Source organism: Heterostelium album (assembly GCF_000004825.1).
Source record: "Heterostelium album PN500 unplaced genomic scaffold PPL_scaffold3, whole genome shotgun sequence".
Taxonomy (NCBI): Eukaryota; Evosea; class Eumycetozoa; order Acytosteliales; family Acytosteliaceae; genus Heterostelium; species Heterostelium album.
The window spans coordinates 1,963,715-1,975,667 of record NW_008805065.1 but is presented as its reverse complement, the minus strand read 5'-3'; the positions used below and the strand labels follow the sequence as shown (position 1 = coordinate 1,975,667).

The window sequence follows — 11,953 nt, the reverse complement described above, 5'->3', positions numbered from 1 at the left end:
TTAATGCAAATTTTTTAAAATATCTATTTTCACCAATTTTTTTAAAAACCCAAAAGTTCAAAAGAATTTTCTTGACAAACAAAAACATAACATTTTTAGAACTTGTTTAATTAATAGAAATTATATAGTAATGACAATCACTTTTTTTATTTTATTTTATTTTTAGTATAATAGTAGTATATTATCTTTACCCTGTTCATATGATTGTTTTTCGGAGAATGTCATCGCCATCAACAAGTTATATATATTGTTTGACTTCTTGTTGACAATAATTTAGTTTTGTTTCTTTTTATTGGTTTCAGCAATCTAATCCATTTTCTACTAACAAAACTATTAAATAAATTCATCATCATCATCTTCATCATCATCAACATCGCTAATCTAAAATTATCAATTTCACTTATATATTTTAAAACCAAACAAAATAATATATAATAATCAATCATTAATTTCTTTTATAGAATAAAAGATTATAAATAGATCATATCATGTGACAATGTGTTCGTGTGTGTATGTGTGTATGTGTTTGTTATGATTAATAATTTAGTTTAAAGTGAAAAGAAGAATATTATGAACCTACTACACCTTCAACCACTATTAATTGTGATCAACTACTTTTTATTTTAATATTTATGTTTGTGTGGTGTCTGTGTGTTTGTATTGTATCACTAATATTATATCATCACACATACACACTCACTGAGTTAAAGTATTATAAACACACAAATGAATATATACTAGAAACAAACTGTTGTCTTTCATATTTCTTTTCATTTTTAAAAATAGTAGCTAAATAAAAGTTATTCTCACAATTATTGTAAAACATATTTAGTTTATTATATTATAATTACAAAATCAATTGATTAAACAACCACTTATTTAGAATAGTTTCATCATTTACTACTTTATATTATTTCTTTAATATAAACAAAATAAAATAATAATAAACAATTATTTTCATTTAACATTATCATAACATCAACATCAACATCATCATCATCATCAACATCAACATTAAAGATAAAGATAATTCAATCTAAAGATATAGATAGATAGATAGTATTATATTAAGAAAAAGAAAAATTCAAAAAAATAAAACAAAAATATTGAAACAAAGATAAAAAGCAAATCCATGGACAGTCAAGAGTTTTCAACAATTTCATACAATCAAAACTTTAATAGATGCACTCCAACCAACCGAAGATCTAAAGCCAGTTTGACAATTGGTCTCCGTCATCTGATGTACAATCAATCTACTCTCCAAACAAGCTAAATATTAATTAATTAAATAATAATAATAATACATTGTATATACAAAGCAAATCACTTTATAATATATATCTTCGAATCCTCTAAACAAAAAAAATCAATAAAAATTCTTTATTTGATAATCTTATTATTTACTACATTAAAAAATGGATCTATGAAAGTAAACCATTGGTGATCTTACTTCTCTTCATTCTATGTTCTTCAGAGTCAAAATCATTCCTTCTATTTCTATTGGTGATATTCTGATTAGAATTGTTATTTCTTTCACGAATACTATTATTATTCATCGGTCTAACTTCGGTTATAATATTTCCATTTGGTCTTCTATTTAAGCTCCTATTATTATTATTATTATTATGATATCTATTTTCTTCACCATATCCATATCCTCCTCTTCTAACTCTTCTATGGGTTTGATGATTGTATCTATTTTTCAAATATTGTAATTTTGCCTAATGATATGTTTTGGTTACCGTTAGATTAAATTTTATTGTTCAATTATCTGAAAATATAATTATTTATCTTACCTCTTTGTATTTCTTTTTCTTTTCTTTTCTCTTATATCTCTTACAACAAACAATAACTGTAATGATGATTGCAAGTAATATTACAATGATAACTATGATAAATATAATTCCTGTCAATGTAATAGATGGACCTGTAACATTCGGTTCGTTATTTGATGTATAGTTATTTGTAATAATTTCATTTCCACTGGTACAATTTGTTGAGCTTGATACTTTACAATATTCCTTTTGTTTTTTTTTCAATTATAATATATTTAGTAAATTATTTTTAATTAAAATGTTTAATAAACTACTACTTACTGGAGGTGGACTGTAAGATGGAACACAAGCATTCTGTTCTTTATCGAAATAGTAACCCTCATCACAATTGGGAGGTATATCACCACAGAGTCTGGTTTCTTGATTGAAATAGGTTCCCGCTTTACATTTCTTGGGAATACAGATCCATGTATTGTAATCCATGAATTCATCAACCGTGCAATTTCTAACACATGAGAATTCATCATCTTTGTAACCAAGTACATATCCTGCTTGACAAGTGATTGGATTAGATGCTGCATCCAACTCTGATTTCGAATAGTATCTGCTTGTCATCATATTGGTGGTGGTTGTAGGATCTAGTGGTGGTAGCTTATATTGCTCAACAGTAGTTGAGAAGTTCACCCTGATATTCTTATTAAACTTTATTCCATCAAAAAATGACAACTTACAATATCCAGATTTGTCCAATGCAAACTTTTAAAAAAAAGATAAGAAAATATTATTTTAATTAGTTTCTAAATATGTTTTCAAAAAGAATTCAAACTTACATCATTCGAAATATCGAATATATATCTTTTTGTTGAATCTTTTTCAATATTTAAAGATAAACTTTCTTGAAGAATACGTATTGACTTTAATTGTAAAGATTAAATTAATTTTTATAAATAAACATTTTGGTATACCAAATTTAATTTTTTAAAACTTACATTGCAGTTATCATCTTCTTCTCCATTACAACAAAATATTGGTTTCAAAGTGTATGTTCCTGTATATGCACCACTATTATGAATATCGACATCTAGTTTTAAAATTAGTAAATTAATTTGATATTTGTTTAAAACAAAAAAATTAAATTAGATTTATACATACAAATACTTGCTATTAAAGTATCATTTATTAATGGAGTGATACCAGAATTCTAAAGGTTAAGAATAAAATAGTTAGATACCGGATCAATTTTACAAAAATATGTTTAAAACTTACCAAAATTTCTGATTTGGGGTTTGAATGAATACTATAATTGTTGGTATCCAAAGACATTCTTAAAACTGAACTAAAATTTTTACAATTTAATGACATCTGTAATTCTTTACTGGAAGCAACTTGGAAATTACTATTCAGTTGATCAATAACACAATCTGGATATACTTTAGAAAATAAAAGATCTTTATAGTTTTTGAATTGATCATTACTTTTACAAAATACATTAATATCATATTTTAAAATTTTTGATAAATTACTTACATTGAATTCATATTTGTTTTAATATAATAACCTAATGGATTATTACAAATATCCTTTGATTTCCAAATATCCATTGTGATACCGATTTGATTTGTATCATGTCCAACCATTGATATGGGTATTAAAAACATTGATGTATCAATACTGTTGATTGCTAGATAATATCGATTTTCAATATCTTTGAATTGTACTGTATCCTCCATACCACTTAGCTGTAAACCTAAACTATTATTTCCATTGTTATTCTGTGAATCTAAATGAAATGTTGGGTAGCCTGGTATGTTTACTTCAGCAGAGAAATAATCTTTGATTACCAAATTTGGGTTTTTTGCAAAAGCAAATAACAAAATCGGTACCGAGGTCCCACGTCTAAATATTCTTATTTTATTGTTTGAACAACAAACTTGATTGGCAATCTTCGAGTCGCAAGGTCTATGATTTGATTGATCCAATTCCTCTTCATAGGCATTATAGTAATTACCAATAAATCTTAATCCTAAAGCTAAATGTGTTTATTTTAACATTAATACTTATATACATATCACATATATATATATATATATATATGCTTAATGAAATTACATTTATAGAGATATTTAATATTTATATCTATTTCAAAATGATTGTCTATTATCCAAGCATTATTGTTTTGATCTAAAATTAACAAGTTATCTATATTTAAATTCAATGTTAACTATGTTTAATTAATTTATTAATCTATATTATAAATACCTGTTGAAAAGATAAATCTTTGTTCAATACCAGATTGAGGTATAGGTGTAATACCATTTAGTTTCAAAGATAGTGTCCAAAAAGGATTGTTTGTGTTGTATGAAGCTGATTCTGAAACTAATGCAACTGATAAATGTATATTTAATACATTTAATAAAATAAATAAATAAATTAAATTATACATTATACAAAAAAAAAAAAGTTGTTGAAAAATAAAAAATAAAATAAAAATGAACCTTATTTTGAGGTCAAAAAATAAATTTGTATGTTAATTACATATAAGCAATTTGCCTCGTTAATTTGTGGGTAAAAAAAAAAAATCTAAAAAAATTGTTTTTTATTAAATTATTGATATTTTGATGATGATGACGATTTCCTTGGCTTTGATGGAGTGGTGGTATCATCGTCAATATCTTCTATAAACTCTTTTCTCGTATTAAAGATAGAGTCTATATCTACTGTGTTGTTGTTGTTGTTGTTGTTGTAATTGTTGTTGTAGTTCATTGTCGAATTATCATTGTTACACAATGTTGGTGTGTTTTGGAGTGGTTGAGCGAATGTAAGGTTTGTAGCTCCTTGTTGATTGCTATTATAAACGATTCTATTGTTCAATTGATTAAACATTGGTGAAACTATGCTTCCTGATTGATGCATATTAATATTAGTGTTGATGGTGTTATTATTATTATTATTATTATTATTGTTGTTGTAGAAGTTATTATAGCTATTTGGTATGACCATTGGTGGAACTACTGTTGTCGATGTCATTATTTGTTTTGGTATTTCTCTTGTTGTACTATAATAAGGTGGTGGTGGAGTTGTTGTTGATGAAATTGTTGGAAGTGAAGTTGCCGTTGTCGTTGTTGTAGGTAAATATGTACTATTATTATATACAGGTGACAAATAACTAGCAGAATCATGATTTGTGAATTTATATGTTTTGATAGTGTTATTGTTGCTGCCGTTGTTGATGTTAATATTATTATTACTGCTAAAGATATTATTATTGTTGTTGTTATTGTTACTACTAAAGATATTGTTATTGCTATTGCTATTGTTACTGATTCCATTTCCACGGAAAAGTAATTGGTTTGTTCTCTTTGACGGTGAAGTAGGTTGTGGTTTGATGTCAAGTTCATAGTTTGGATTGACCTGTAGGAATGCCTTATATTTATCAGCGGTAGATTTGGTAGGTGACATTTTAAGTTTCTTTCCGTATTTACTATTGCTAGGTGATTGACCGTACTTGTTCTTATAATACTCTGCCACTCTCTTTGCTTGACAATTACATTCCTCACCCGATTCCTCATCATTATCCTCATGATAGTCATGACATCTTTTATGTTTATAACTACCATTGTTGATTTTGTTGTTGTTTTTATAACTATTATTGCTAACCAAAGTACTATTATTGTTACCACCATTCGCAGTGATCACACCCGGTAGTTGTAGATCTAAATACGGCTTATTGCTGTTGTTAAAGTTGTTGACATTGTTAAAGTTATTAAAGTTACTGGTGTTAAAGTTATTTGTACTGTTGGCAAGATCTTCGTTTCCAATCAATGAAAATATCTGTTCATCGTCATCAACATCGATGACTTGTTCTTGTTTGGTCGATGTTGGTATAGGTTGTAGTTTAACATTATTATTGTTGTTAATGCTGTTGATATTAGTTTTAACATCGATGAATTGATCTAATTTGGTGTTGCTTCTAAGATCGTGAATCTCAGTGTGTAGGATTTCTTCTTGTCCGTCCAATGTCTCACCAAGAACCTCCAGTTTATTACAGATGGTCGGCCACATCTTGTCGTCAAGAGTGTTCTTTCCAATGAGATAGTGGATGTGCACGTCTTCACGCTGACCGATTCTATGGACACGATCTTCCGCTTGCCTGAGAACACCGGGTGTCCAATACAACTCGACAAACACAACGAGCGACGAAGCTGTCAGTGTCAAACCAGTTCCGGCAGCAGTGATACTCAACAGCGCAACTCTACACTTGTCCGAGTTTTGAAAGCGCGTGACATAGGTCTGTCTGGCTTCGGCCGGTGTCGAGCCGTCGATCCGCATATAGCCGGTGCCCGTCGATTTAATCGATCGCTCCAGACCATCGAGAATATCAGTGTGATGTGCAAACACCAAGAACTTCTTATTCTCTTTCACCAGTCCAACAATGTAGTCTTGTGCACCCGGTAGTTTGGCACGGCCACTCTCCTGGTAGAGCGTCATCATCCTGGCGCGCTCCGACTCGACCAACTTGCCATTTTTCAACATCACCTTCTTGTGCGTCGAACTAAACATTTCCTGAATCGATTTCTGAAGATTAATTGGAACGTCGACAAACACCTGTTTCCTATGTTTTGGCGGCAACTCCTTTAAGACAGTACTCTTTAATCTTCTAATCATAACACCTCTCTAAAAGTTAATCACAAAACAAAACAAAACAAAACAAAACAAAACATTAACATTAAAATTAAGATAGATTGTTAGATTATACTTTACCAATAAAACATGTAACTCTGGTAGATGTGAATTTCCAGTGTAGTCCCATCCGTATCTACCTTTGAATGCAGCACAATAGCGAAGTCCGAATTCATTCATCTTCGAATAGATCGGTGTCTCCAGTGCAACCAGTTGTGGATACAGCTCGATCGGTCTCGACAGTGCAGGTGTACCAGTGAGTAGTATTCTTCTGACGGCACTCTTTATCAGTTTCAAAACTGCCGATGTTCTCTTGGCGTTTATATTCTTTAGATAATGAGATTCATCGCATATGATCACTCTAAAGTTTCTGGGCATCAACTCTGTATTGTAAAGTTTCGTCACCAAATCATAGCTAACAATGTTTATCAGTGAATTCGCTTTGCCATCGCCTGTAGTAATCAAACTGATTCTTCCTGTATACTCTGGAAACCATTTCTGAATCTCACGAGACCAAGTGTATCTCAATGAAGATGGACAAATAACTATTGAAAAATTACTGATTAGTATATTTTTAAAATACAGGTAACCTATCCATAAACATACTTAAAATAGGCCATTCTTGAATATAAAAAGATGCAATTGCCAACGCTTGTATTGTTTTACCTAAACCCATTTCGTCGGCAATCATGCACTTTCCATGATGTTGAATTCCAAAAAGTAATCCTTTCGTTTGAAACGGTAACAGTGCTTCCAATAGCTTTGAAGGAATAGAACTTTGTGTAAGATCTTGTTGTTGTATTTGTTGTTTTTGTTGTATTGGTTTTTGTGGAAGTAGTTGTTGTTGTTGAAATTGTTGAAACTGTGAAAGCTGTGGGAGTAGTAGCTGTTGATATTGTTGTGGTTGTTGTGAAAACTGTAATTGTAAATTGTTGGATGACGATGATTCATTTGCCATAGACCATGGATTTTTGTGAAAATTTAAAACTTGTTGTGGTACTTTTCGTATGAATACGTTGAAACGAGTGCCTTGATTGAATGTTTCCACCAGTCGGAACATCACACGATTATACTGATCCAATGAGAATGTCCACATGTCGTATTGGTCACGTCGTGCCTTCACCTCTACAAAGATATCTATCAGTGGACGTGTCTCGCGTAACGTTGGAACGGGGTGTGTCGTTCCCACCATTTGATCATCGATCAACTGAAAATCAACGATGACCTCATTCGAGTCGCTTCTCATCACCTTTAGATTCTGAATTTGCGTTTTACTCTGTGGATTATCGTTGATATCAATAAAAGTCAATTGATATTTACTTGGTGTTTGTTGTTGTTGCTGTTGTTGTTGCTGTTGTTGTTTTATTTGTTGTTGTTGCATTTGTTGTTGTTGTCGTTTTTGTTGTAGATATTGATACTTTGCTGTAGAATTCGGTGGTATTGGTGAAACATAATTATCTACATCTATATTGTTATCATCATCATCAAGATCTATTGTGTTGTTGCTGTTATTATTATTATTATTGTTATTATTGTTATTATTGTTGTTGTTGTTGCTACAGCTGTTATTATTGTTATTGATTACGCTATTGTTGTTTTTAATGTTATCATGTTGCTGTTGTTGTTTTGGATTATATGAAGGTGGTGTTGGTGTGAAAATGATCTGATCGTCATCGTTTATTAAAATACTATTGTCATCTTCTACGTTGCCATCGTCGTCGTCATCATTTACAAGCTCTATACCATCGTCTTCATCATTACCATCGTCATCTACAGATATACTCTCTGTCTGTGAAATTACACCTTGATCTGCTGCTTCTTCTCTTTCATCATCGGATGAACTAATTAAAATTGCATCGTCCGATCTGCCATTCCTTATATCGATATTATTATTTTTATTATTATTATTATTATTATAACTATTATTATTATTACCACTATAACTATTATTAACTATATCTGGAACTTTTATACTATTTTGAGGAGGCTGTAATAAAGTAGGTTGAACTTCATTCTTAATAACATTGATTTGAAAGTTCGTAGTCTCTTGTTTGACTTCTTGGTTAAGTGAAAGTTGATATGCTGTCTCTTGCTTAAGCTGAGGTTGAAATGCTGTCTCTTGCTTAAGTGGAAGCTGATAAGTAATCTCTTGTTTGACTTCTTGCTTAAGCTGAGGTTGAAATGTTGACTCTTGCTTAAGTGGAAGTTGATATGATGTCTCCTGTTTAATTTGAGGCTGATAAGGTTGAAAAGCAGTCTCTTGCTTGATTTCCTGTTTAAGTGGAAGTTGATATGATATCTCATGTTTAATTTGAGGTTGAAACGTTGGCTCTTGTTTAAGTGGAAGTTGAAGCGGTAACTCTTGTTTAATGACATCTAGTTTCACAAGTGGTGGTGGTGGTGGTGGTGTTGGTGATGATGAAATGTAGTTGTTGTTGTTGCTGTTACTAGTAATGTCATTGCCACTATTATTGTTATTATTATTATTATTATTAACATTTGTTGTTAATGTTGGTATCATTGTTGGCATTGTTGTTGTTGTTGTTGTCGTATTACTATTACTAGTACTAGTAGTACTATTGTTAATGAGTAACTGTGAGAGAGTGGTACCTCTGTCATGCCATTTCGAGAATGAACATATCCTATTGGGACAGAGTGTGTAGATACGACCAGCATATGATCCTTGGGTCGGTGTTATCAATTTACATAATAGATGATGAAAAGGACATGTAATATCAGGTGTACTCTCTGATATCATGGTTTTAGTAACAAAACCAGCATAAAAATAAATGTAAAACTGTTGCTACTACCTCCCTCTTCTTCTTCTTCTTCTTCTTCTCTTTCTTTGATAAAATAAATATATTGACAAACAAACTAAACTTGATTGAATAGAAAACAAACAAACTTTACTTAACTACCTAACAAACTAAATTATATATAAACAATGTTTTATTATTATTATATATGAATGTATCATAATAGTCTATCAAAAAAAAATTAGATAATAAATAAAGTTAATAGTTTGCAAAAAATTAACATTAAAAAAACATCAATTTCCAATAATTAAATTTCAAGCTTTAACCACATGAAAGATGTTACATGGCAACCAAACAATAAAATCAATTTGTTAACATTAATCATTACTTCCATAGTCCTGCAAGACCTTTAATAGTGATAAAAAAAATAGTAACTATCTTTAAATTAAATCAAAAATAAATAATCAAAATTTTCAAATATTAGGTTCAAATAAGAAAAAAAAATTATTATATATATTTGTTAACATCTTCAAGATAAATCTTGTTAAAAATAATAAAATAAAAAATTAATACAAGTACTTAAAGAATAATATAGTCCCGATTTAAAAAAAATATTAAATTTTTAATTATTAAAAAAATATTTTTAATGTGCAAATATCGACCTATCAAAACCTTTACTTTTTCTTTCTGACGCAAAACGAAAAACTTTTTTGGATTTTAAAGATTTTCTTTATTTTTCAAAATAAATTAACTAATGCCAAAAATTATTAAAAATTTGTTTATCCTTATAAGGTCACCTGATGTAAAATAGATAGATATTTATTGTTTTTATTTAAAATTTCCAATAATTTAAAAAATGAATTTATAATTTTCTGAAAGTAAATTGGGTTTTTAAAATGAGATCCTTGTGGCGTCAACCTATTAAATATGATCATCATCAAATTAAATTCTCTCGAAGAATCGACAGTGATACAGTATAACTTGTGGGGTGAAAACTAAATAAATATGCCACGGTAATCAATGATTACACTTTTAGTTACATACTTTATTTAGAATTTGTTGTGATTGTTGTTGTGGCTGTTTTCTAAAATATTAAATAAATTAGAAAAATATAATTATTATTTTTTAATAATTTCTAATTTCACAGCATGATATTTCTTTACCGTTTTAATATGTACGACAAATAATACAATGAGAATTGCACCTAATATTGATATAGATATAACCCAATTAGGATTGAATTTCTCTATAATAATTATTTTTATGTAATTTAAATAAATTAAAATTAATATTTTATATAATTATATTATATTTTCATTATATATTTTATATTTTTTTATATTTAATAATTACCTGGAGCACAACAATACATAGGAATTTGATCTGATGGTTTATGGAGAGGCTGGTCTTCGATGTCACCAAAGACATTGCGGATCCATGTCTTGAAGGTGAATGGTTTCTCTTGAAGAAGGAATACTCTGGCACCTTGAGTATACTTTGGATCATATGAACCATATCCAGTCTTTCTTCCATAACCAAGATCCAAACCTTTGTAGTTACCATGGTAGTCATTTCTATGATCATGACCAAAGTAGAGAAACTTGATATCACCTCTCTCCACAATAGTATCAACAAATTTCGATTCAGTAGTAGTATAACAACAGGAAGCAGATTCACCAAAATCACCATATACCTCATTGTTATTCCAAAGATCAACTACTTCAATAGGTGGAATATGAACAAATGAAACAGCTGGTGTCTATATATTTAAAACAAAATAGTAAGTAAATTAATATTTTATTTGTTTTTTTTTTAATTTTTTTTAATTAATTAAAACAATATTTACCTTGTTATAAAAATCACTTTGTTGTTCGTACCATTCTACTTGTTGTTTGTAAACACAACCCCAGTTTCCTAAATTACCACATCCTTCATTATCACTATCAAAGATATAAATTAATGATGCGATATCACTGGAATTGGATGATAGGATTGGTAATATATAGTTTGACTCTCCAACACCAAAAACAGTACCTTTTTTAGAAATGCTACCATTGTATGACATATCTAAATCCATTAACATGGCACTGTTATAAGGTCCCTATTTAATATTATTATTAATATTTATTTATATATTTAATAAAAATAATACTTACTTCAGCATCATGATTTCCAAAAGTAATTGACCATCTATTGTTTTTTTGTCAAAATTAGAATTTTTATTTTTTATTTTTGTTATTTATTATTGTTTAACTTACGGAATATTTCTATCTCTCATTGGCTTGGTAAGGGTATCCCAATAATAACGATAGTTGGATTCATTCAAAAAGTGTTCATTATAACCACTAATCATATCTCCAGATAACATAACATAATCAGGTTTTTCAAAATCTAATAATTTATCTAAAATAAAAAAATTAATATTTATATTTTAAATAATTCTAATTATTTTATTATATTCCTTACTTTGGGCTTCAATATTCAAAGTATCATAAAGGGTCTTTTCACCATAATGTAAATCGGTAAACATAATCTTTTTATTTTGGAAAAAGAAAAATAAATATTTCAATAAATATTAATTAAAATAGTTTGTTTTAATAAATAGAATTTTCTTACGATTTTGAAAGTGCCATCACTTCTAAATTTTAGATCGGTTTGGCCTGGATCACCTGAAAATGCCAATCCAAATAATAAGAAGAAGATAATTATTATTTCAGATATAGGATTTGAAATTACAATCAT

The 11,953-nt window shown here is 28.9% G+C and overlaps 3 protein-coding genes across 3 annotated transcripts; all 3 read right to left on the bottom strand.

The window, feature by feature from the left end:
• Positions 1-333: 333 nt before the first annotated feature.
• PPL_03358 (uncharacterized protein) lies at positions 334-4,218 on the bottom strand (the record flags this gene model as incomplete). The annotated part of the gene is made up of 12 exons (XM_020574325.1): positions 334-381; positions 1,166-1,269; positions 1,451-1,721; positions 1,797-2,021; positions 2,097-2,531; positions 2,606-2,689; positions 2,765-2,856; positions 2,928-2,976; positions 3,042-3,249; positions 3,303-3,804; positions 3,885-3,974; positions 4,035-4,218. 12 exons carry the CDS (start codon positions 4,216-4,218, stop codon positions 334-336), a joined length of 2,292 nt encoding a protein of 763 aa, XP_020436397.1.
• A 161-nt stretch (positions 4,219-4,379) lies between these two features.
• Positions 4,380-9,213, bottom strand: PPL_03357 (uncharacterized protein; the record flags this gene model as incomplete). The annotated part of the gene is made up of 3 exons (XM_020574324.1): positions 4,380-6,248; positions 6,537-7,000; positions 7,062-9,213. 3 exons carry the CDS (start codon positions 9,211-9,213, stop codon positions 4,380-4,382), a joined length of 4,485 nt encoding a protein of 1,494 aa, XP_020436396.1.
• A 152-nt stretch (positions 9,214-9,365) lies between these two features.
• PPL_03356 (metallophosphoesterase family protein) lies at positions 9,366-11,953 on the bottom strand (the record flags this gene model as incomplete). Its single annotated transcript, XM_020574323.1, has 10 exons — positions 9,366-9,381; positions 9,600-9,618; positions 10,252-10,288; positions 10,402-10,457; positions 10,565-10,970; positions 11,058-11,312; positions 11,368-11,401; positions 11,470-11,614; positions 11,678-11,744; positions 11,828-11,953. 10 exons carry the CDS (start codon positions 11,951-11,953, stop codon positions 9,366-9,368), a joined length of 1,161 nt encoding a protein of 386 aa, XP_020436395.1.